General features: G+C 40.9%; 1 protein-coding gene across 4 annotated transcripts in view; it reads right to left on the bottom strand.

Annotated features, from left to right (window-relative positions):
* Positions 1-5,097: 5,097 nt before the first annotated feature.
* TNKS (tankyrase) overlaps positions 5,098-23,530 on the bottom strand; it is a 139,652-nt gene continuing 121,219 nt past the window's right edge. For 3 of the 4 annotated variants that reach the window (XM_049814538.1, XM_049814540.1, XM_049814541.1), the window contains 12 exons: positions 20,747-20,966; positions 20,363-20,472; positions 17,633-17,821; positions 16,035-16,272; positions 15,207-15,289; positions 12,575-12,695; positions 11,851-11,948; positions 10,411-10,485; positions 9,134-9,239; positions 8,082-8,268; positions 7,174-7,330; positions 5,098-5,346 (listed from right to left, as the gene is read on the bottom strand). In XM_049814538.1, coding sequence (XP_049670495.1) covers positions 5,260-5,346; positions 7,174-7,330; positions 8,082-8,268; positions 9,134-9,239; positions 10,411-10,485; positions 11,851-11,948; positions 12,575-12,695; positions 15,207-15,289; positions 16,035-16,272; positions 17,633-17,821; positions 20,363-20,472; positions 20,747-20,966 — 1,671 coding nt within the window. In that variant the 3' untranslated portion in view covers positions 5,098-5,259. Of the gene's footprint in view, positions 5,347-7,173; positions 7,331-8,081; positions 8,269-9,133; positions 9,240-10,410; positions 10,486-11,850; positions 11,949-12,574; positions 12,696-15,206; positions 15,290-16,034; positions 16,273-17,632; positions 17,822-20,362; positions 20,473-20,746; positions 20,967-23,530 lie in introns of those variants that run through there. The other variant, XM_049814539.1, reaches the window with a different exon arrangement.

The raw sequence follows: 23,530 nt of genomic DNA, 5'->3' as shown, positions 1-23,530 counted from the left end.
ATTAACTTTTTATTTATTGCCCGAGAAAGGGAGAAAACAAATTGTTTGGAGAAAATAAAAATAAAAGTTTTCAACAGTTGTGGCTGGCGCAGGTTTGTCCTAAGACAAAGACAGAATAGCAGTTTGTGCAAATACTCAGCTTTCAGAGAGCAACTGTTAAAAATGTATTTATTGAATTTTAAACTATTACAAGTATTGCAGATCAGACATTTAGCCAAGCACATTTATAGATCAAACTCGGTTGTTACAGAGATGTTACCTAAAGTTCACCATGTAGGTAGGCTGAGAACCTGCCCATCGTCATCTTTGAGAGAGAGGGTAAAGGAGGAAATAAATAAATGATATCCCAGCTCCAGGTAATTGGCAACCAAGAGAGGAAACATACAGGGCTAGTTATGAAAACAAGTTATACAAAAAAAGGTCTAAAAACTCAACCCCCAGGTACACTGCCATTTGGGTTGGCAGAGAAAGCAATTAGGAATGAAGGTACACAAGCTTGCAGGACTGCGGCACAGAAAAATCCCCCTTTCGGTTTCCAAAGCTGAAGCAAGTTCTGCAGATGTTAAGAAGAAAGTGTCAAAGTTACCTTGTAATACAGAGACTCTAATCAAACTACCTTAGTAATGAATGGAACCAACACTAGAACTTGCCACCAACAGGTTCAGCAAGAGAGATACATCAAAACCAGTCAGATAATATGATCTGACAGGCGTATGTGTTAGTGTAATGGGAAATGCATCTGTTTCTTGCGTTCCCTGCTGATTCATGGGCTCATTCACCTTGCTTCAGAAGTCTTAACATGCATATGCTGTCGCCTGATCCTTGAGGTCTCATATCTACTATGTGTTCAGAGAGGTGGGAACACTGCCACTCCCTCTCTGCGCACTTGTCCTGCCTCTCTCTGGAAGATCAGGAGAATGTGCTCTGGACTGTGCCAAAGCCACCACCTCTGATCATCAGTGGATTCAAGGCTAGAGAGGTTCACAGGCCACTTGCAACCTGTGGCTAGAACCGAATCTGTACTTTCCCATGTCTTCCCCAGCAAGGCTGCAGCATGGCTTAAAATGACTGAAACATGCATTAGATGCATCTCCTTTTAGATTTCTGAGCCAGATTTTCTGTGGCAAAGCAGCATGGAAAGGGAGAAATCCCATCAAAAATAAATTCACACATTTCCTGACCTTCAGCTGCTGAGAATGATTAGCCATGTTCAAACTAATCTGTTTTGTGGTTGGCCCGTTCCTTTTACCCATTTTTTGAAAAAAATCCGTTGTGGGCAATTTCTGTTAACAGTCCCATGTGGAAATTCTAGGTAGTGCATGTACTGTGCAGGAGCTCTGACTTCACTGCAGGGATGCAGGAGGGTTTTTTGAGCAGATTTGCCACTGTCTGCCTAAGTAGTTCCTGCAGGCCACGCAGTGGCACGATATGTTAGCATCCCTCAGTGCTTCACACGTTCACAGGGAGCAGATATTTCCTCTAACCTAAAACAAACAGTAGGATCAGCTGCCTTGCAGAGCCAAGGAAGCACCCTTCTCCAGAAGCTACTCAGTCTCATACCACATGCCTCTTCTGTGTCTGCTGCCCACTGAAGCCAGCAGTGCAGAATATTTTTTTGGGGGGGGCTTTCTTTTTGCTTCAGTGTAGAATTTTGTTTTGGGGTAATCCGTTATCAACAAGCAAAGTGTAAAAGTTTGCAGGCAAAATAAATTCCAGCTGCATAATGCAGTGGGATTCAATTGCATCACATACAAACATTCAAAACAGAGGTTAGAAAACACATTGCTCATTCCTTGGACTACAGACCCATAGGGACTGCAAAACGGTGGAACTAGTACAAGAAGTTTGTAACAGTCTCCATGGAGCTGGGATCAAAATAGACCAGTAGACAAAAATAAGGATGAGAAAATAAGATACACCTTATTAAGGTACTGTACTCTCTGCTTTTAATTCTAACATAAGTTTTGTTGACAGCATTCAGACTGCAATGTCACTCTGCACCAGGTACCCAATTCATCTGTCTCATGGAAACAATTTCAGCAATGGAGACCAGAACCATCCCTTCTTTGCTACGTGGTGAAGTTTCTTTCTGTTTTGCCTATTAAGGTCCTGTTGCAAACTGCACAGACATTTCAAAATGCTGCCTCAAAGGGACACGGAAAAAAAAAATCAACAGGCCTGAAAGACAACTGTCCCTTTCCCCAGCAGACACCACGTTCTGTCCCAGTAGGAATAGCTCTTTCTGGAGCCAGTGAGAGGTGCCCAGGCTCCCAAGCCCATGAGATGGCTTAAGCCCAGTGTGTTCTTGCATCCTCAGCTCCTACCATGCCTCCATCGGTGATCCAATGCTGCAAATGAACATCCTGTTACCAGGGGGACTGCCCTTCTCAGGAAGTCGAAAAACTTCTTAATTTCTCAGGAGGCAGCAGCTGCCTGGTTATGGGGGCGTGCTATTTTTAAGGTCCCATTCTCTAGAATTCAGAGGCATCAAGTTAACTCCCCCAGCTAAAGCAGCAGCATCTGTACCGTAACAACTTCTAAACACTGCTCTGCCACCAAAACCACGACAAGCTTTTTGATGGGCAACTTCCATATCGATGGGCAGATCCTCACTTTGTTTTAAACTGTAAGAGGAGCTACAACAACATAGGCCAGGAGAGGCAGATGCTACTCCTGCATGGGTTTCTACGACACAACACACGCATTATCAGGCCTGGGTATTCCTCTGTCTCTGGCCACAAATGTATATGAGATCACGCCATTACGAGACAAAAACCACTGCAAAATTACTTCCTCACACAGCACCTTTACTCTGCACAGAACATCAGATACGTTAACACTGGCAGTTCAAAGATACTGGACAGTATTTTTATCCTCTAGAAGTTCAAGGCTGCAGAAGAAATCCAGACTAGCCATTAGTTCAATCAGCACACAGGAAACAACAAGCAAGAACAGAATCTGGTGTGGGCTTCGTGGGGTTTTTGTTTTTAGGTTTGTTTTTGTTTTTGAAAGATGTAAAGCTTTTAACTTCCACACCCACATGAACCATTTTGCTCACCTAAGCAGCACAACTGTTTTACCATTTAAAACTATGTCTAACTGGGGATGGTGAGCAACACTCACTCTCAACACTATCTGAAACCCTAATGTAGGTAGGCACATCCCCCCACTCCATTATTAACTAAGTTAAAAACAAATCCCAAACTTAAATGATGAATACAAAGCTTCAAAGCCTAGTGGTGATCTTTGCAATCCTAACACTATAAACAAGTAGCCAAAATACAAGCACCCAATTTTATCAATGAAATTTGATTAAAAGGACAACTAGGCTAGAGCCTGGCTTGGACTTCAAAGCTACGTATTTCATCAGGTCACAAAATGAAGCAAGAACCATACATCCACTGCCAGCTCAAGAAAAAACCCAAAGTTCAAGATCTGTTAGAGTATTGCCATTTCTAATGTTTTCTTTAGAGATAGTACAAATAGATGATGTGCAGGTAGCCAGATTGCATCAAATGACTGATTTTTACAGTGGGTGAAATTCCTCTGTGAGGATTGCTTCAACATTAATGTCTTAATGTTAAAAAAGAAAATTTTGTGTCTTAATGCTGAAAGTGAAAAGCTCTTCAGGTTTAAGTTTGTTTTATCCAAACATGTCAGCAAAATCCCACTTATGGGGAGCACATATATTTTTTTAGAAACTAAAAGCACACTATTCTGTCATTTCCTTGCTTTAAGGGTGATAAAGCCTGAATGCATAAACTGGATCATCAGATACTAAATAGTGCTGGTTGATAGGGAAATGTACAGCGTGTTGTGTTCAAAATAACATTTTTTTTCTCCAGTCATTACATGCTCAACACTGAAGCACATCTCCTGGTGTTGCTTGTTAAGAAAAAAATTAACACAGCTTGATTTTCAACCTTCTCTGAAGCTGTAAAAACAACACAAAAAAAGCAATAGGTTTCTACTTTTGTTAAATGCATATGCTCCATGAGGGGGACTTTTGAAGTTGCGTGATGCTGTGCTATGCAATGCTTAAAAATAACTTTCTCCCACCCAGTGAAATAAACCTGGGACCTTGCAGGGAAGAGGATTAGAGTAAATAAATGCTAGCTTTGTTCTCTGGTATACCTGCAAACAATCCACTTGCCAACTGATATTTTAAAAGCTCGTTCTCATAAAAATGTAAAATCGATATTCAAAAAAATTATTATTTTTGTAAAACCCTTAAGCTCTTCAACTGTGATGTCACACACAAAGTTATGACGTGAAACAGCTATAATACACTCTCCCTTACTGGTATGAAACCCATTTCCTGGGTCTTACATTAGAGGGACATGAACCAGATATGCCCTCACGTATGCAATCTTCTGACTTTTCACCTGCTACCTTCCAGCAAAACCACGCGCCACTGTAACTGGAGAACATGTCACAAACTGCATGTACTTAATAAGGAGCCTTATAAAACGTTCTCTTAGAGATGCCAGCAGAGTGCATTGACCTGATGAAGTTTTTCCAAGCACAAGAGCTGGTTTACCCTTGCGAACACTTCCTAGGGCTTCCCCCAGAAAACTCAAAGCAGCAAACCAACACAATTTGTTTCCACTCTAAAGTTACACTCACTCATATTATCGTTTGCTCAGAGGTGTGCAAAAAAACCCCCTATATTGAAGAATTGGACCTAGCCCCTTCTCAGATGAAATTCATATTGCATTGTTAATGATTTCAGTCAAATCGACTTTGTGCAAAATATCTTTAAGAAGGTTCTGGCTCAACTTCAGAATACAAAAGGAAAATAAATAGTTGACTAGGATCTCTTGAAAACATAAAATGAATGGTGTGTACTGAAAAGAAAATTACGGGCTTAATGCAATTTATCTGCAAATAAAATAACTAGAATAGTAGTGTCTGAAATTTTAACATGTGAGATGGCACTAATAAAGATTTCTGTTCACACAATAATGTTCCCAAAGTCTAGATCAAAACCCCATTACTTTATACATGGTAACTGCAGAGACTAGGAGCCTGAGATATGTTATTAAAAGGCAGTCCCTTGTAAACTTTCCTCAAAAGGAACAGTAGCAGTTGAGTATGCAAGAGTTACTCATATTGTATTCATCAAGACAGCAATGCTTTACAAAAGACATACAGCTTATTTCCATGTTGTTAAGGATTTTATATGATACTGATTTTCTGAAACACGTATCCATCCAGTCCAAGATTGAAGTCACATCCTTCTTCACTGCTCTGTAGCTACTAGGTCTTTTGCTCTGCTGCTGTTGCTGTCTGTGAAGGAGCCTCTGGTTTCACAATCTGGTATGTAATGAGATATTCTGGGTATGCCTGAAAGTTAAGTCAAGAAAAAAACAACACTGCTTTATGCAAGGGTATACTCAGCAAGTTCTCATTTTGGATTTCACTAAAGAGTGATCAGGAAGCACAGTGCAAGAATCAGCTCTATGCAGAGTGCAAAAGAAAAAGGGAGATTTCAAACCTAGCCAGCACTAAGTGGGAACTGCTTGATGTAGTCAATACCTTCGTTAATACGCTGTTAGAAAAAAAGATGTTTCTTCCATGCAGACACTGCCAGAAAACATGTGTGCAACAGGAATTTACAGAGTTAGTCTCCTTGTTAGCTAATCCTATGGATCAGTCAGTGCCTGTAAGTTATTAAAAAACCTCAGATGACCTATGTAGTCTGACCCTAAAATGCTCACTGACTTGCCATGTGACCTGCAAACACCTTCACTAGCAGTAAAATACTTAGCACACCCAAAGCATGTAACCCAGGTGTCTGCCCAGTGTTTTCTCAAGACAGTTGGTAGGAGGTTCAGTCCCAGAACAAAGCTAAAGTTACTGGAGGGCAGGGCCCCAGAGGAACCTAGACAGGTAAGACCAGGCCAACAGAAGCCTCATGAAATCCAGTAAGGGCAAATGCACCTGGGATGAACGAATTCCTTGTAACATTGCAGGATGGGAAGCAGCTCTGCTGAAAAGGTGCTGGGTACCCTTGGGTGACAGCAAGCTAAAGCAGAATCAACCGTGTGTCCTGGCAGCAATAAATGCTACCAGCATCCTGTGGTACATCAACAACAGTGTAGCCAGTCAACTGAGTGCAGCCACGATTGCCCTTTATTCAGTACTCACTAGACCATATCTAGACAACTGCATACAACTTTTGGGTCCTCCAATACAAGAAAGATGGCAACAAGCTGGAGCCAAGTTTGGTGAAGGACCAGTAAGATAGTCAGGGGGAGAGAGCACAGGATAAACAAGAAGGGGCTGAGGGAGATGGGCTTATTCAGTTCAGAAAAGGGAAGGCTTTGTGGGATCTCATAGCAATTTTCCATCACATATGGAAGGCTACTGAGAAAACAGAGCCAGATTCTTTTCTGCACTGCACAGCAGGAGAATGAGATTAATAAAACAGGGGAGGTTTCTACTGGTAACAAAGAACATGTTTTTTGCTCTGAGGATAATTAAACAAAGGAACAAGCTACTGAGAGAGGCTGTGAAACACCATTCTCCAAGGCCTTAAAACACCTGCCTGGTCAAAGAAAGCCCTCAGCAATCTGGTCTGAACATAGCATGAACAAGACGCTGGCCTAGGTGACCTCCCCAAGGTTCATTCCAACCTGAACTTATTATATAATCTTGGAGCCTGGATCCAGAGTAGCAAGCAAACCACGGTCTAGCTGAGTTATTCAGATTAAAAAAATCACCTCCTGAACATTGTTGTGCTACCTCAGTTGCCATTTAAGGGTAGTCTCTGGTAGACAGGGACACCGTCACTACTTGGAATCTACAGGTAAAAAGCCTAGAATCTGCATTATCAAGGGTGACAAATGCATTCTTGTTACCGCAGTAATGCCAGTAAAATGCAATGGGAGAACCAGCGCCCCCTGAGAGAAACTACAACTCTTAACAGACTCCAGCAGTGCTGCACAGGGGGAATTAGGCAATTCTGCATGGTGTAAATCAGAGCAGCTCAGTGGAAAGGAGTAGCATTTGCTGGCTTGATGCAGTTCACTGTTTACTTCCACATTTAAATGAAAAAAATGTAACCAACCAGGTTATCACAGCACATTTGGTATGGAAACCAGTCACATCCCCTCTCCAGCCCCAAGCTCTGCCCTTCCATAAACCCAGTCCCCTTGCTAACCTACATACCTGTTCTCCTCTATAGATAACATATTCAGCGTAGGCAAGTCCATTCACGCTCGGCCGGCCAATAACAGAATGGTGCCCTGGAGGGGCATGAGCCATTTTCATTGTGCTGAACTGAAGAAAGGATTTTCCAAGGGTCACTCTACAGAAGAGCATTTGTCTGAAAGGAAAAAAGAAAACATAATTTTAAAATATCTTACCAGGAGTTGCATGCTTCCAGAATGATTTCAGACTTTCGAGTTTGTTGCACTTAATTTCTCAAGGGTTTTTCGAGAAACATTTTTAGAAACCAGTTCTAAGGCTGTATAAAACCCATAAAAAAAAAAAAGTCTTTCTTGACATGCAGAAGGGAAAACACACATTTTGTTTAGCCTTCACATGGAGACCTGTTCATTTTATATAAAGCTGTTGAAAGAAGGTGAAACTCTTTGTGCTCCTACCAGCAGGGTACAGACAGGTGTCAAAGTGCAAAAAGCACATTGATCTACTTCAGCACAAAACAAAGCTGTGATTAAGTACTGTTCACTACCTCCAAAATTATCTGATCCATAGTACAACACTGTACTGCTGACCACCACTTTGCACTGCAGTTTTGTTCTGAGAATGCCTGGAGTTTAATTACTATTTTCCCCTGAGTCTTCATTTTCAAACTTGCTGTTACAAGCCTCTTTCCTGAGCCACAATTCCCTTTGATTTATAGTCACTGTATGCTTAGATGTAATTTTTGACCTTTCTGTGGGTCTCGCTGCATTTATATCCATTTTTGTTCAGCCTTGACATATGGCAAGCTGCATTTTTCCTGCCATGACCAAGCTCAAGTGGCTAATCTTTCCCTGCAATTCATCCTGTGCTGGGATTGTAAAAACTAGGACAGCCAGAAGTACATACATGGAATACTGCTGCACTCATACCTGTGGCAGATATAACAGGATCTGTCTTTGTGTGTAGGACAGCCTGTTCCTCCCCCTATCCCATAAACATATTGGTTGCTTTTTGAGGAGTTCTCGGCAAAGTAAATTCCAGCTCCAAACATTCCTCCAATGTATGCATGCCTTTCATCAAATCCTTTGTGAATGATAGCATTAATAAAAGGAGACCCTAGAACAGAATGACATGAAATGATGTGTTATCATACATACTTGTTAAGCGCTATAGTAATACAGGAGTCTATTTAAAGAGGAGCTTGTCTGCCTCAAATAGACCACTAAGCACCAGAAAGCATGCTCAGTCAGCTGGAAGGGGGCGATACCCAGCAGGATGCAGTGATGTGTGGGATTTATCATTATATACCAAGATCCCACATGTGACTCATATTTCTTACTCATTTCACAGATCTCATTAAATGGCTTTCCCCCCACTCACATTTCAGCACAATTTATCTTGTCAGTGCACACCTTCTCCAGCAGTGGTTAAGATGGGGAAAGAAGTCAGGACAACCATACCCCAAACCAATTTCCTATGCAGAATCATAGAAGGATCTAGGGCAGGAAGACCCTCAGGCAACTGTCATTTGTAGGCACTTCTGGATGCTTCTAGAAAACATGTTGCTGAGACTCATGGTTGGCTTTGATTCCTTTCCCTCATGATTGCCTGAAGTACCAGGGTAAAATGCTTTTCCTGTGTGCTGCTTCCCTCCTTTAGAAGATAACTCTCTTTCTCACAGCAATGTAACATTCTCCCAGCCGCTTTACTGGAAATGACTTAGATATGGCTTAGCAAACCCACTTTTTTTTTCTTTTTTTTTTCTTTTTTTTTAAATTTATTTTTTATCTAGTGTAGTTTCAGACTGCAGTAACCATACAGACTAACTCCACTACCCCCACACCCCTGCATTTCTAGTGCAGAAATACAATTACCGTACAGGATATTGCGTGCACAGCAACATTAACATTGCTTGTGGGTCCTTTTAAATTTTGGGGTTTTTTTCTGTAATTGTCAGTACATACAGAGATCACTTCCTTACCATGAAACAACATGCGTTCATTGTGATGATTATGATTCTCCTCTGAGACCTCCTTCTGCCTGTGACAGAATCTCTCCCGCAACTTCTTGTTCACGACCTTTTGAATCTGCAGTGGTACAACAGGTCCAACCATACTTCAGTTGGAATTGAAATGTAATATAATTTCACAGAATTTGCATAAATTTGACAGGTAAACTAAGAGTAAGACATATGAATGGTATAAACAAACCCCATGGCTGTTCTGCATGCAAGGCTGAAGTCTTTCAAACAAGTCGGTAGCACACACTTGCAGATGGTTAAAACTATTGTGAAATTGCAGCCTAAGTTTTCCGGTTTAAGGAATACTTTCAGGCTTCTTCCCTCAGAGTTTGTAATACCACCAAGAACTACAAACTGCCTGAAACTCCTGCCCTCTCTGCTTTGACCTAAGTCGAACAACCTGGGCTAGCTTTTTGCAGCTTGCTGTCTGGTTTAGGTTCAATTTTTATGAAAAGAAACAACTTCTGAGGAAAGAAATTAGGAGATCTGCTGTTTAATCTATCTTGAGATAGATTAAACAGCCACACGCTCTAATACCATGGTGGTTTCTGTAAAGGACTTCACCTTTGGTTGGGAGTAGGATGGAAGCAGAGTTTGCTTCAGGACGTATGATCTACTGGGCCAAGTTGCAAAGGCTCTGCACAGGCCCACTTTTCAAACAGATATACAGCAGGGGTTTGCTGGAGCTCAGGAACAGAGTTCTGTTCCCTCCACCCCCCAAAAAGGAACCAGAAAGTGTACTTTTGCTCAGAAAGATATGCTAGGGCTTGTAAAAGGTATTTTTCTAGTTGGCAGGGGCAAAGAAGGCATAGGGAGTTAGAAACTTTTATTAAAGTCATGCTCATCCATTCCCCCTCTCCAAAATCTCCTTTGAAAATGCAAGAAAAGACTACACCAAGAAAAAAAAAAAATCTGTGCTGCAAAGTCAAATACAGACGTTATAGATCTCTGAAATTAAATCAGGCTGTGAAACCTAAGTCAGGCTCTTCACCACTTCTGTCTTCAGTATCAGTTCTTCAGACTCCTTTAAGAGCACAAGTGGATACTTCACCCTCATTCCACGCAGAGTACAGGATCAGTCTAATTTTAGCATTTAGCACTTGCTTTAACTCTGCTCCTGAATATTATTTCAACAAAGAACTTTAATTATAAAAGGGTGATCCATTAAACTAATTCTGCCTGCTTGCATAAGTACCAACTTATTTTACCACATAGAATTAAGAGGTTTTGAAACTTACCCTGATGACATTGTACCTGTTGAAGATCCCGCCAGCATTTCCACCATCTCGATGCTCCCGGATTGTACTTTGCATCTACATAAATGAACACAACTGAATGTTCAGCGCTCAAAGCTTGCTAGCAAGGCAAAGTATAAATGCAGTATCTCAGCATATCACTGGCAACCACAGACAATCTTGATTGAAAATTAATTAAAAGGTGTCAAAAAAAACCCCAACTCAGTTTTAAACTGAGGTACACCCTTATTTCTCAGGCACCCAATGCACTATGCTATTCCACAATAGAGAAGCTGGATGATGCAATTATCCAATCTTATAATAAAAATCTACATAGGAAAAAGGAGACTAGTGGCATTTGCTATCAAAATTATACACAACTTGCTTTAGATTAGAAGAAACCTTTGAAAATGAATATACAAAAAAATCATTTTGAAGTAGTAACAAATGTGTTTCTCATGAGTACAGTTTGTATTTCTTAGTGACAGGAAAAGCTTGCACTGTAAATTTTCCTATGTCATTAGCTGCCCCTGAGAATTTCAACAGTTTCATCATGTCTTTTCCAGAGGTATTTACAGCTACAGCAACAACATTTAGTAACAGCTCAAATAAATATTCCCATTTACTATAGCAGACAAGCAACCCTTCTGTCAGAAAAGTTTATACAAAAGATCTGCACAAACTCCAGTTTACAGAGTTACCAATAAAAAAATATTCCTGGCTCAGCTGGCAGCAATCATGAATATCTAGACTTGAAGACTCCAAACACTTCTGTGCTACAGTGTAGGAACACAAATAGCAAATGCACAGTAAAATGGTGTTTCTTCCAAGCACAACTCTTCAGAAAGTCTCTTTTCTGTTATGATTTTTCCTTCAAAATGGTATCTGCTTGTAGTTTACTTAAATAAAAGAGCATGTGTGTGTGGGAGGCAAAATTACAGTCAACTCTCAATTATCCAAGAGCTGTTTATCTGGGTTACAGATTAACTAAGCCACTGAGACAAGAGAAAACAAACTGGTTCACATGCAGAAACAGCCTAAGCACAGAAAATGCCTACAGACTTGCAAGACCTTGATCCCTTGGTCTTCACTCACTGCCTTTGATTTTCACAGGTCCACCTATCTTCGGAAAGCTGTGGAAACCCTTGCTATGAGATGACATCCAGAACACAACAACAAAAAGGCAAAATTGGGATAACACTACGTGAGCAAACAGACCACTTATTAAAAAAAATTGGCAGGACACAGCAAAATAATTTCCATCATTGCTCTGTATAAAAAGACAAACGAAGAGCCCTAAGCCTCACGTCAGATCTATGCAATTCATACACCAAAACACATTTTATCACTTTCAACGTGCGTTGCATGCTTTAGCTCTGAGGGGTTATAAGTGAAAAGAGAAATACACTGCCAATGGAGCATTAAGAAAGGTACTTGCAATACCTCCTCTTCTACGGACTGATACTCCTTATCGTCAGGAGCAAGGTCAAGGAGAATGGTGCCCTGACTCACACAGTGGAAAGTCAAATAAGGATTGGTGCCTGCAAAGAGAAGGAATTAAAGGAATAAAAATCAGCAGGAGAAAACAATACCAGCTCTATTTGTATCCATCGTCATTATTCTTCTTAAATAACCCCAATACAGCAGGAAATGCAAAATAAATACAAGACAAGCACAACCACGAAAAGATAAAGTGCTTTTGTTAGCAGCAGAGGCTTTAAAAGAGAGAAGGAAAACGCATGTGGGACATAATTGCATTTTATTGTTTCTGCTTTCAAGAGAAACATCTGAGAAGTGTGGGGCAGCAAAAAACTCCACCAAGTCCACTCTTCAGGATACAACTGGCCGGTGGGTAGGTACATAGGGCAAATCAGTCCAAAAGCTCCTGCCTGGGTGAAACAGAGTCCCTGGAAACTGTCACAGCCTCCACAGCTACCTCAGGGGTGTCCATTCTCTGGAAAGGCAAGTAATCACTCAGCCCTGTATGTCCTCAGTACATTCTTTACCTGTCACAACCCACCCAGCCACCAGCTCTGCCAGCAAGTACATTTTCATGACATCCGGATTCTTTCAAGCCCTGGTGACGATGCCTGCATTTACAAAAGGTGACTTCTGGGAGCCTGTTGTATGCCACGCTTAGACTAACCAGTAAAAGTGTCATATTTACCTTGCTGCCCTCCTAGAAGTCTCTCCACACCTTTTATTAATTTGTGCCGGTGTCCATAAGCATTGATCCCAATTTCTTTAAGCTCCTCATGCCCCATGTCTGCCAACACATCCAGGGTTATCTGGAAAGGCGAAAGACCACAAAAACCACTTGCCAAACCTGGCCCAATTCCCAAGGCTGAAGACCCATCAGCTCAGAAAATGGCATGTATTCATGGTGCAACCAAGAGAGTATATGTTTTACATTTTGCTGCACTTCTAATTGCTGCCACCTTCTGGCAAGCCTCTCCCTACCACAGGACCTTACCCAGCTGCTACAGTCTGAAGCTGTGCAAAACTTTTACTTCTCTTACAGCAATTAATAGGAGCTGGTTCTCACAGGAGATTCTCAAAAACATTTTTACTTACATGGAAGGAGGATGCATGGAAATGCTGGGACAAATCTGGGAGTATTTTTGAAACATTCAAAGTTTCACATTGTTGTGCAATTCATTATTTTCACTACACAAACAGAAATGGGTATTCTGTAAGTTTACTAATAAACATTAAGTGTGTTTCATATCAACATTATTATGGTGTGTGCTATTACTGTGTGTATATATCCATGTGTGCACTTGCATGTGTATCTAACCAGTGGGTCAACTATGCTAAGTAATGCTCAACTATTCCACTATTTTTGGCAATAATTAACATTTTGATGACACATAAAACTATTCATTTGGTTGCAGTATATGAACATATCTACAATCACCTGACAAGCTTTTAAATTTCAAGGTCACAAAGATTATTGGTGGAAGCAAAAAGGTAATAAAACATGATGTCAAATAAACTTTTTTTTAAAAGAACAGTACATAAAGGCTAAATAAAGCACATATTTTTATTACTATAAAGCAATAGTGCATAGAGGTGATTCTGTGAAAAACAAATATTTCATCTGGAGGAGATAATTACATAAAATCTACTTCCAAATTTAGACATTAAACTAGAATGGGAAGCTCAGCAACTAATGGGAAACCATACAACTGGATTCAAAAGAAGCTGGAATGTTAGCACAACTGGACTTGCAGGTGTGAACTCTGTCTACTACAAATTGAATATCATTAATTCAAAAGAAAGCAACTCAAGCAAGGAATTAATAGCTACACTGAACATCCGTCCAATTGAGCAAGAAACAACCCCGCTGGGATTGCTGTAGAAAAGCCACTGAAGACATTCATCACATGCAGCAGAACATGAAAAAAATACAGAAGAAACCCAGATATTAGAAAGCATCAGCACAGATCCAGTATGAATAAAAGACTAGAGCCAAGGTGAAAAAGTGAAGGTACTGCAGTGCTTGGAAAAAGCATCCTAAACCAACAAGCTTAAGGAAGATGAGCTTGTTTTCACTATAAAGAAACTTATAAGAGGAGTTAAACAGTTTAAAAATGATGAATTAATATAGTCAATCCAACTTGCACTATTAAATCTTATTAGCAGGGGAAGATCTTAAAAACAGGTTAGGAGTTAAGGAAGCAAAAGTAGAACAAAACCAGCATCGTAACAGGGAAGTGTGAAAAATAATAAAAAAGAAACATGAACAGAATATAGGTTGATTTGCTTCTTAATAGAAAAGAGCTTATGCGTCATATATAAGAAGGGGACAAAGATTCTATGGCATTTTAACTTTGAGGAGATATCTCCTGTAACCTTTCATGGAAACAGTTGGAACTTTTCCTGTAGACAACACATTACATTTCAAATGTTTGTTTCCTGGCCCCTCATAAAAGATTAGCAGCAGAGGCCTGGGAAAAAAACCCAAACCATCAAATCCAGTTTCTTGCACTTGCACCTTTCACTTCCACTGCTGTGTCCATCGCACTCATGCAAACAAATAATCTATTTAACTGTAACATGTTATATTTAAGAAACGGTACCTAAAAAGAGTCCACAAATACATTAGAGGTACTTCTGCTCTAAGAAGTAATGGAAGCTTGAGAAACTGTTACATTAGTAGTACTCTTTTCATGTATTTTGAATTATTGATAAATTCACAGGTTTTTTTTCCCCTCACCTCTCAATTCCATTTGAAACTTGGTAGCCCTGCAAACCCCAGTTAATACTATAGTCCTATCCTATTAGGAAATCCAGTTTCTGCATCTCTAGTGTGACTAAGCCCTGGTAAACTGGATTTTTATTTCAGCTTATGGTCAAACTGGAGGATTTCCTAGATCTAACCAAAGTGCTACATGCAGCACTATAGGCAGCAAAAGGCTTGTTCGGATATCAAGACTGCTGAAGGACAAGTGCAGGTGACATTCCAACTTAACTTTGTTATAGCCATCATGTTCAAAGTTCACAAGGTTCAATGTCTCTCAGAATACAAGCCAAACTAACAGTCATCATGTATGTATAAGAAAGTGAAAGACACTGGATATCTGAATCAAACAGCAAAAGAGATTTTCACAGGTTTCTCAACTTCACCATAAAGTATGTGGCAACTAATTTGCAGTTTTCTTGGACATATTTGTTTTCCTGTAGATGTGAGGTTAGGTTTTTTTGTTTCCCTTTTTCAATCAGGGAATGTACATGTCACTCACATTTATTAGATTAGTCTCTCTTTTAAACATACAGAGACAAGGCTTGCCACTTACTTGTTCTGTCTCAAAGATGTCCCGAAGGTGTTCAAGACCCAGGCTTTTTAGGAACTGGGTAATGTTCATGTCGAGACCAGAAACTGTAAGAGAAGAAACAAGTCATTATATCCTATGCACCTGAATTAAAAAAAAAAAACAACCACCAAAAAACCCAACAACGTAAAAACCAAATAATCAAGCAATACTACTAATTCTAACATCAAAATTCCAAACTCTGATTCTTTTTACCATCAACTTGTCTATGTCTATAATAAACAATCCACTTCCACTGTGTGAAAGCTCAGTGTAAAGCTGATCACTGCTCCCTCCTCAGAATCAACTATTAAGAAGCACGAATGATCTGTGGCACATACAGGCACATACAGGATCTTTGCACATAGCAAAGAGAAGGAAAGGAAAGGTGGGTGTATTTTCACTATGTAATCACCTAGATGCTGACATAAAGCATGCATTCCAGATACTAACCAAAGGGTTTAAAAAGCCTTAGCAAAATCCCCCAGCCATCACAATCATAATTCCTTCATCAAAATAATTCTCATTGGATTTTCTGCATAAAATCAACAATGAACATCTGGGCACCTAATCAGATCTGCCTTTGTAGCCAGACCTAATCACCGATAGAAAACATAGATGAACAGCCAACAATGCTCCTGGCAGAGCACATGACAACAGAGCAAGCATCAGACACTTTAAGATGCAGAAAACAGCTCAAGCTGTACAGTATTTTCTGGCTAGTCAGAAATGCTTTGCAGATAAAGCAAGGCCTATTGTGATACTAAGCTACTGTACTTCTGGCAACGTAAACTTGTCCAGCAGCAAATGCACCTTCTCCTTCCTTCCTTTCAGTTCCTGCTGCTCCATCACCAGCATTTGATGCCCCTCCTACAGCTAGTTCTGCCAGTGGCCCAGTGAGATTATCTATACTGCTGGCCGCGGAGAGGCAGGACGGCGTAGATGCTGGTGAGATCAGGGAGGCACTAACAACAGTAGCTTGAGGCTTAAAGCATGTAGGCAAAGCTTCTGGAGGCATCGCGTCTATCAGCAAAGCTCGGATATCATCAGCCTGAAAAACAGAAAGAACATTCAACGTGAGGTTCTATTATCACAAGTCACCAATCTCTGGAAAGAATTTTTCTTTGAATTTATTTTAATTGATTGCTCTGTTGCCCCATTAAAAAGAAAACTGCCAACTTTTGTAACATGGGAATTCATGGTTGCAAAACCACTCTGATTCACTGCTCAGACATAGGTGAACCGAGTTCTCCCCATTTCTAAAGGTATGTAAGAATGTACATCTAATTTCATTTCTGGCAAAATGACTTTATAGGTGTTAAATTCAGGAAGACCAATGCAGCAACTTTATCTGAAATCCTTCACAACCTATGCTGGGCAATGCCACCTCATAATTTCTCTGTCAGGCTCAACTTCTGGTGAAGCATTTTGCACTGGATCAAGGTTTCAATGGAAAGACTTTACCACTGCTTTTGCTATAATCACATCTTACAGTGTTATATTAGAAAAACAAGACAGGAGCTACAGGAGAAGCATGAACTTAGCTAACAATTGGATTTAGCCTTTGTTGACTAAATTAAAGCAGGACACTCATCTTCAAGAATTTCCTCCTTGCATGTTCTTGTAGAACATGATTAAGACATCCTTATTTTCCCCCAGAGAAATGACAGAGTTTTTGTATCCCTCATTCCAAAGCAGGTTTTCTAGAGCTCAGATTATTCTGGAGGATATTTCTTGAACTCTCCATAAATCAATCAATGGCCTTAAAAGATAGTCACACTATAACCAGACACAGCATCCAATTTGGTTGCGTTATCTATTCCATCAAGACTAGTTAACCTGGGACATCAAGTTTATGTAACCTTATTAGGCTTTTTAACCAGCTGCCACTGCCACCCCTAACAAGAAAGGTTCTGGATGCCAGTTTTAGAAAAAGTTTGATAGCCACCTGTAAATCTTAGAATACTGTTCTGGAGTTAAGACAAAAAAGAACTGAGGTAATATGCAGGCACTGAGCATAATCATCCTCTAAACGATCCCATTTCTCTAAAGAGCCATCTGATTTTCCTCCTAGGTTCAAAGAAATAATCACCAACAGTACACAGGCTGACCACCATTGGAGACATTTCAGATAGGTTATTTCTGGCAATGAGAGGATTGATCCTAGGAGCGAATCCTGAAGCAGAAGCAAACTTTAAACCACAAGCCACATTACAATCTCAGGCAAAGGAAAAAGCCTAGACCTATGGGTAAAAAAAGTCACAAACAGGCACCCTAGAGGTGCTCATCTCCCTCCACCTTGGCACAGCAAAAGCTGAGGACCACTGACACCATGGAGCCATAGAAAGCCATTTAATATGCAGAACAATCCTCCAGAGCAGTCTGTGGCTGGCACGCTAACATGAACTTACTGTTGCCAGGTCTAGTGGTGTCTGACCCTCTTGATTCTTCATGGTTGGATCTGCTCCATGAGCTAACAGCAGAGCACAGAGCTGTGTCCTTCCTTTTTGTGCAGCTTCATGCAATGGTGTGAACGCCCATTTATCTGTTGCATTTACGCATGTATTGTATTTGATCAACAGCGCTGCTATATCCACATGCTGGAAAACACAAGAACATCTCAATCAATGTGACACTTGTGAAACATGTATTTCCTTTTTTGTGCTGGAGGTAATGGTGCTTACAGACCGCTGTGATTTCTCTTTCCTTTAACTCACTTCTCTACCTCCTGTGTCTATGTAGCAGCACACCTCTTCAGGTACCACTTTATACTGCAGCTCCACAGTTACCAGATCATCCACCAGCACATGTGTAATTGGGATCAGGCACAGAATTGTATTTCTGCCAAATCACCCCAAGTACCATGAGGTTTGTGTCAGCTGCAGGAGCAGACATGATATTTGAACCAGCATAAAACCGATAGAGTTAACTGTCAAAATATTTGTAGGCAAATTTGAATCAGCACGACAAATTTACAGGGCTGTAATACCTGTGATACGATACTAGAAGCTCTAAAGGTCAATGTGTTATACTGCTGAGCCACTTAAATGTCTGCACACAGAAGTCTTTGTTGCACTTTATTTCTTCCTTGCAAGACTTTGAACCCATCCATGGCAGCACAGATTTGTTCTTTCTCCAATTATATTTTGAGAGAACTCTAATTGATAGAATGTATTATGAGTGTCCTAAGGGGACAACTGTTTTACATAGGCTGTAAAAGTAATGATCTTATAACCCCACACTTCTATCAATATCCCATCCTTGAAGTCACCCAAGTTAAATAAGACAACAGAAAACTGGCAAATAAAATTTTTCGCTGCCTCTGACCAGTAAAATTATTTGCGCGATACAGTTAAGATATAAAAAAAAGCAGGTAGTCAAAACCAGTAGGTAGGAGTGTGAAACACTGAAATTGTAAGCAGAAGTGCGAAGACTTGCCAATGGATTTCATTTTTTCTCTCAATGGCAATTAAGTGACTCTTAGCAGCTCTCGTAAAAGGGCTTACTCTCTGGTTTGAAAAGACTGACGACCTTATTTTTCCTCCCTGCCAAACTTTTAAAGCAATTGATGCTCCTGTGACTTTTCTGCCACATGAAACCCTACTGAGGGACAGACAGCATGAAGTACTCGGTGGGAGAACTGAAGATACTTTGTGAGGAAAAGGTTGAGCCTGTGAAACCTGCCAGCTATGAACTTGTGAAACCAGTGCTCATCTCCTCTCTGCCTCCCACCACAGAGATCTGAATGGGCTAATGACAGCTCAGAGAGAAGTGTGGGCTGCCACAGTAAAGGTATACAGCAAGTCTTAACTAAATAAGCTGATGGAAAAGCACCAAATGCTGCCTCGTTAACTTCTCCTAGAGAAAGGCAACCAAATTAGATTGGCATTATGATGTTTTAGAAGTGATAATCAGCTTGAACCAATCTCTTATATTTCCCTGTGCCAGTAAGGAACGTTTTGCCTTCACGTAAAAAGTGTGTTTGGGTTTCCTGTACTTGAAAAGAAAGAACACAATCTTTGCAACAAAACATATCCCTAGATCTAAGCAAGGTCCTGGGAATGTAATGCTTATAGCCGATGCTGATGAACAATATTGCTTGGTATTAGGACCCAGCATCATAAAAGAATTCTGTGTTGCATTTCTAAACCTTCAGCAGGATTTGGAGTTTTTTGCTTTTTCGGACACTGGGATCCCAGACTGACATAGAGAACCAATGCAAATGATGCAGGCTGAGTTTCATTGATACGCTCTCCTTAAAAACAAGGTGAACACTTTACTTTTTATTTCATTTGGTTCTCAAACGAAAGCATTACAATCATCTCTCCCAGATTTTACTCTTCTTGTGTCAGGGCCAGGTAGTAACAGACAAAGTGCATCATGAGACCATCAAAAACACTACTTGAGCTTCATGTCCTCTGTCTGACTAAGCACACTGCTGGGAGCTTCTCAAGCATTGCCTGTACAATTATTTGCAAAAGATCTCTTTCTCAACCTCATCTACAATTAACAGCTGCTTATAAGCAATCTATCAGGCATTTGTGCAACTGATATGCACACAGATGCTTCCTCCTATATGGAGGAAGGAGGGCTTGCCTCATCCAAAATGGTTTGAATCAGCCACTGCACCCCCACTGCAGCAGACAACTTGCCCAGGAGGACACCCACACTACAAACTCAGTAGCCCTTCAGCACTTCTAGCTTTAGCAATAGCTCCCCACCAGAGACCAGCTGTAACAGGCCTCCACTTCCCTGTCACCACCTACGCACGATCCCCTGGTATTGTTCTCTTCCTTCCATCCAAGTCTTTCAGTGACAATTTGAGGTCTTTTCTGTTTCAACAGTCACCCCAAATTTAACACTGTTCAGTGCCATGCATCTGCTTGCCTGCATAAAAGCTACGTTCTAGTGATCTTTCCAAACCACAGCCTTTAACTGCTACAGCACAACTGAATCTGTGTCTTATTTAGATCTGTAGGACTACAAAAAGGACTCACAACAGCAACTTAGCCCAACAAGTATTTCATGCCATCAAAACCAGCACTACGTTCACAGTAAGACAGTTGCAAAATAACTGGTTTTGGATATGACTTTAAGGAGTTCCTTGTTGGTCTACTCATGGCAAGAATGCCTGCACCTACCCCATACGATGCTGCATTGTGTAGGGGGATTAATCCTCCTTTGTCCTGGGCATTAACATCAGCACCGTGCTCAAGAAGGTATTCAGCTACTTCCAAGTTGTTGTAACCAGCTGTAGAAAAGGCACAGGAAATGAAATCAGGTATTAGGAGAGCTAAACTAAACAAAAATTATTAGACAGAAAAGCTAAAGCAATTTTTCAACTGCAAAAGCTCCTCTTTCCTAGTAACTGTATTACCTCTGGAAACATAGCTGCCATAGTTAGCAACTCTCTGTACAGGACAATACTCTGTGAAACTCTTATTATACCAATCCTGGGTTTGGTGATTAACTTCTGTAGCCCTATCATAAATATACAAGCCTTCAAAACCCAGTGAGTCACCCACCTGCAAGATGTAGTGGCGTTGAATTTCTTCCCTGGGTGTCTCTGCAATTGATATTTTCTTGAGTACATAGCTTCTGCACTCGTGCCAGGCACCCCTTCTTGGCAGCATCTAGCAAGGCAGCGTCTCCTCGCAGTAAGTCCTGGATATCTGTGTCTCCTTCTTTCACCAAATCTAGAGGAGTGTTCCCATCTCGATTCTTTTTTGTTGGATCAGCTCCATGCTGCAAAGAGCAAAGCGGAATGCTACTGTCACAACCACGAGCAGAGCAGTGCACCTAAGTGTGTGACTATTTTGTGGCACAAGATAGGAGGCGGGTGATTTTGCCAACCTGCAATCATGAAGCAACAACTGTATAGATTAATAGGCACGTGAGAATAAATGCAAGAGGATGAGGCCTAGTCTGCAACACAGCTGTGTGAATCTCAACTCCATAGGCAAGAATAGCAGCTCTCTGCAAGAGCTGCCACTGCTCTACTTGCAACTGAAGTAGGTTCAGGAGCATATGCTGCATATAGCTACACCCTACTGTCACAGCAGGTGCTAAAGAAAAGCCAACTGCAAATACCTTGCCGGTCAATCCTTCCCTTCTCCTGCAAACTGGCTGGCAGAGGTGTTTCCTCAGCACACCTTTCTGAGCTACTGAAGCCAGGCCCCGAGTTTCACTAAATGGCACCCTGCTATTGAAAGGCACTTGTTTCAGAAAGGAACAAGAAAAATACTCATTTCTACACTTTCCAATAGATAACAGCACCATCTTAAGATGTTTACAGGTCCTGGAAAGCAGTGAAGAAAACATTTTGGTATGAAAGTGGAGAAAGTGGATTTGGATGACTGCTGGAGTATACCTGCGCTGGTAAAACATGCAGATCAGCCAGTGATAAGAACCCAGTACTGGAGCACGGGACAAGGAGGGGAACATACATCTACATACAGCATATGGTGTGAGTCATGTCCATGTACAATTTTGTGGGAGGACAGCTCCTTCCCTCATCACTCTCCGCAGCAGTGGGAAAAAACAAAGACAGATAAGGCAGAGGCAGCTGCTGGCACTATAGTTCTCTGGCTGCCCCCTTCAGAATAATCACACACAGTGGTCCAGCCCCTGCCAGCAAGTCTACCCTGCCATTTCTCACTGAGGATGCCAGCAACTCTGTGTTAGTGTGAGCTGCAGGGAATGAACTGGGGATGGGAAGAGCAGAAGGAACTGACTGACACAAGCAGTGTATTTGGAAGCAGTACCGCAATGCTCTGGCTGTAAAGGGTAAAGAGCAAGGGACAGAAAGGGACAGAGTATTGATTACACAGAACCAGTTCCACATCTGTGGTGCTTTTGGGAAGACAGCACTCTTTGCACAAAGCCTTTTAAACTGCAATGACTTCTCCAAGATATGACCTCGGATCCCTTAATTTAAAGCTCGTCAAAATTGGAACTATTCAAATACTCTCCAGAATAAGTATCACAACGAAGAGGCAATGTCTTCTGAGACCCCTTCAGAGGCACAGAAACAAATGAAGGCGGTAATTTTAAAGAAAGGTGATGAAAAAAGAAAGTCTCTCCAAAATGCCTGTACATTTTTATTTCTTTCTTCAAGCAGAACAGGCCAGAAAGTGCGCAAGTCAGGAAGAGTCAAGCTCAACATCCACAGCTCAGCAAAACTGACAGCGCTGCCAGCTGGCATAAAAGACACAGCAGGAGAAGCCTGAGGAAACTGCATCGTGAGCATATATCCAGGACACCCAGAGCCTTTACAAAACGGTGTCTCCTTAAGGGCATATTTAGCTCTTGTGCAAGAGTGATTTCAAAAAGAAGGATTTCAGCACTTTTGTATTTCCTTTCGTACATCCATTCACGATCCTTTGAACACAAAAAAAGGCTACATTCCCAGTGGAATCATCAGAAAACTCCAGACACCTGCAGAGTCTATAAAGTAACACTGTGCTTGAGAGATTATGAGTGCTCCTATAGCCTGAACTAACATCTGTGCTCAGCTGTTATTGCCAGGGCCATCATTGTGCCTACTCCACAGACTACTGAGTATCTTCTGGTTTCTACTGCAGATGTGTTTCGACTGATGTGCTACCCCCCCAAATGCTTTTTTGGTAATCAAGTGAAGTAATTAATGAGATAGGAGGGAAATAGTGGGGCTTTGCAGCAGCAAACGAAGAGAGAAGTGGGCAAGGAAAAGCCTCATCATTTTAAGACTATCCATATTCTGACTTACTCCTATTTTTAAATGCTGTCCTTCAGAGAGACATGAAGTAGGCAAGGCTAAAACAGGAAATAGGATTGGCAAGAAATTCTACTCTAGCACCCTCTTTTACCCTCCCACGGCAGGATATGACCTTATGTTACGACGTCTCTCAAACTCATGTTTCTCACTGGAAACATACTGGCATTACCTCATGCTTTTTACAAGTTCTTCCACTAATTGTAATGAATATTTATTCCACAGTATATTAATATGCATTTCCTCCAGGAGCTTGATAAATTATACATTAACATAACAGTTTTAAATTTCCCACATGTCAGACACCATTTAGGACCCATCCTCAGTTATTCCTCTGTAATGCACTCTTGTGTAAGTATTTACAAAGGTTTACTTAACTGCAGTAACTGTTCCAGAAAGGGATGAATAGGATAAGGTGGGGTTTTCATATTTTTACACAAATTCAGCTGCTTTTTCCAGTTTGAGAGTCTTGTCCTACTTGGCTAATAGTATTAATACACGTACTGGAAAAAGTAACTGTACTGATGATTCTTTGTAAGTGAACTGACATTACACA

The sequence above is a fragment of the Accipiter gentilis genome, chromosome 12 (assembly GCF_929443795.1).
Source record: "Accipiter gentilis chromosome 12, bAccGen1.1, whole genome shotgun sequence".
In the NCBI taxonomy this organism is placed as follows: domain Eukaryota; kingdom Metazoa; phylum Chordata; class Aves; order Accipitriformes; family Accipitridae; genus Astur; species Astur gentilis.
Note: the sequence above shows the minus strand (reverse complement) of the source record. Positions and strands in the feature narration are given on the sequence as shown.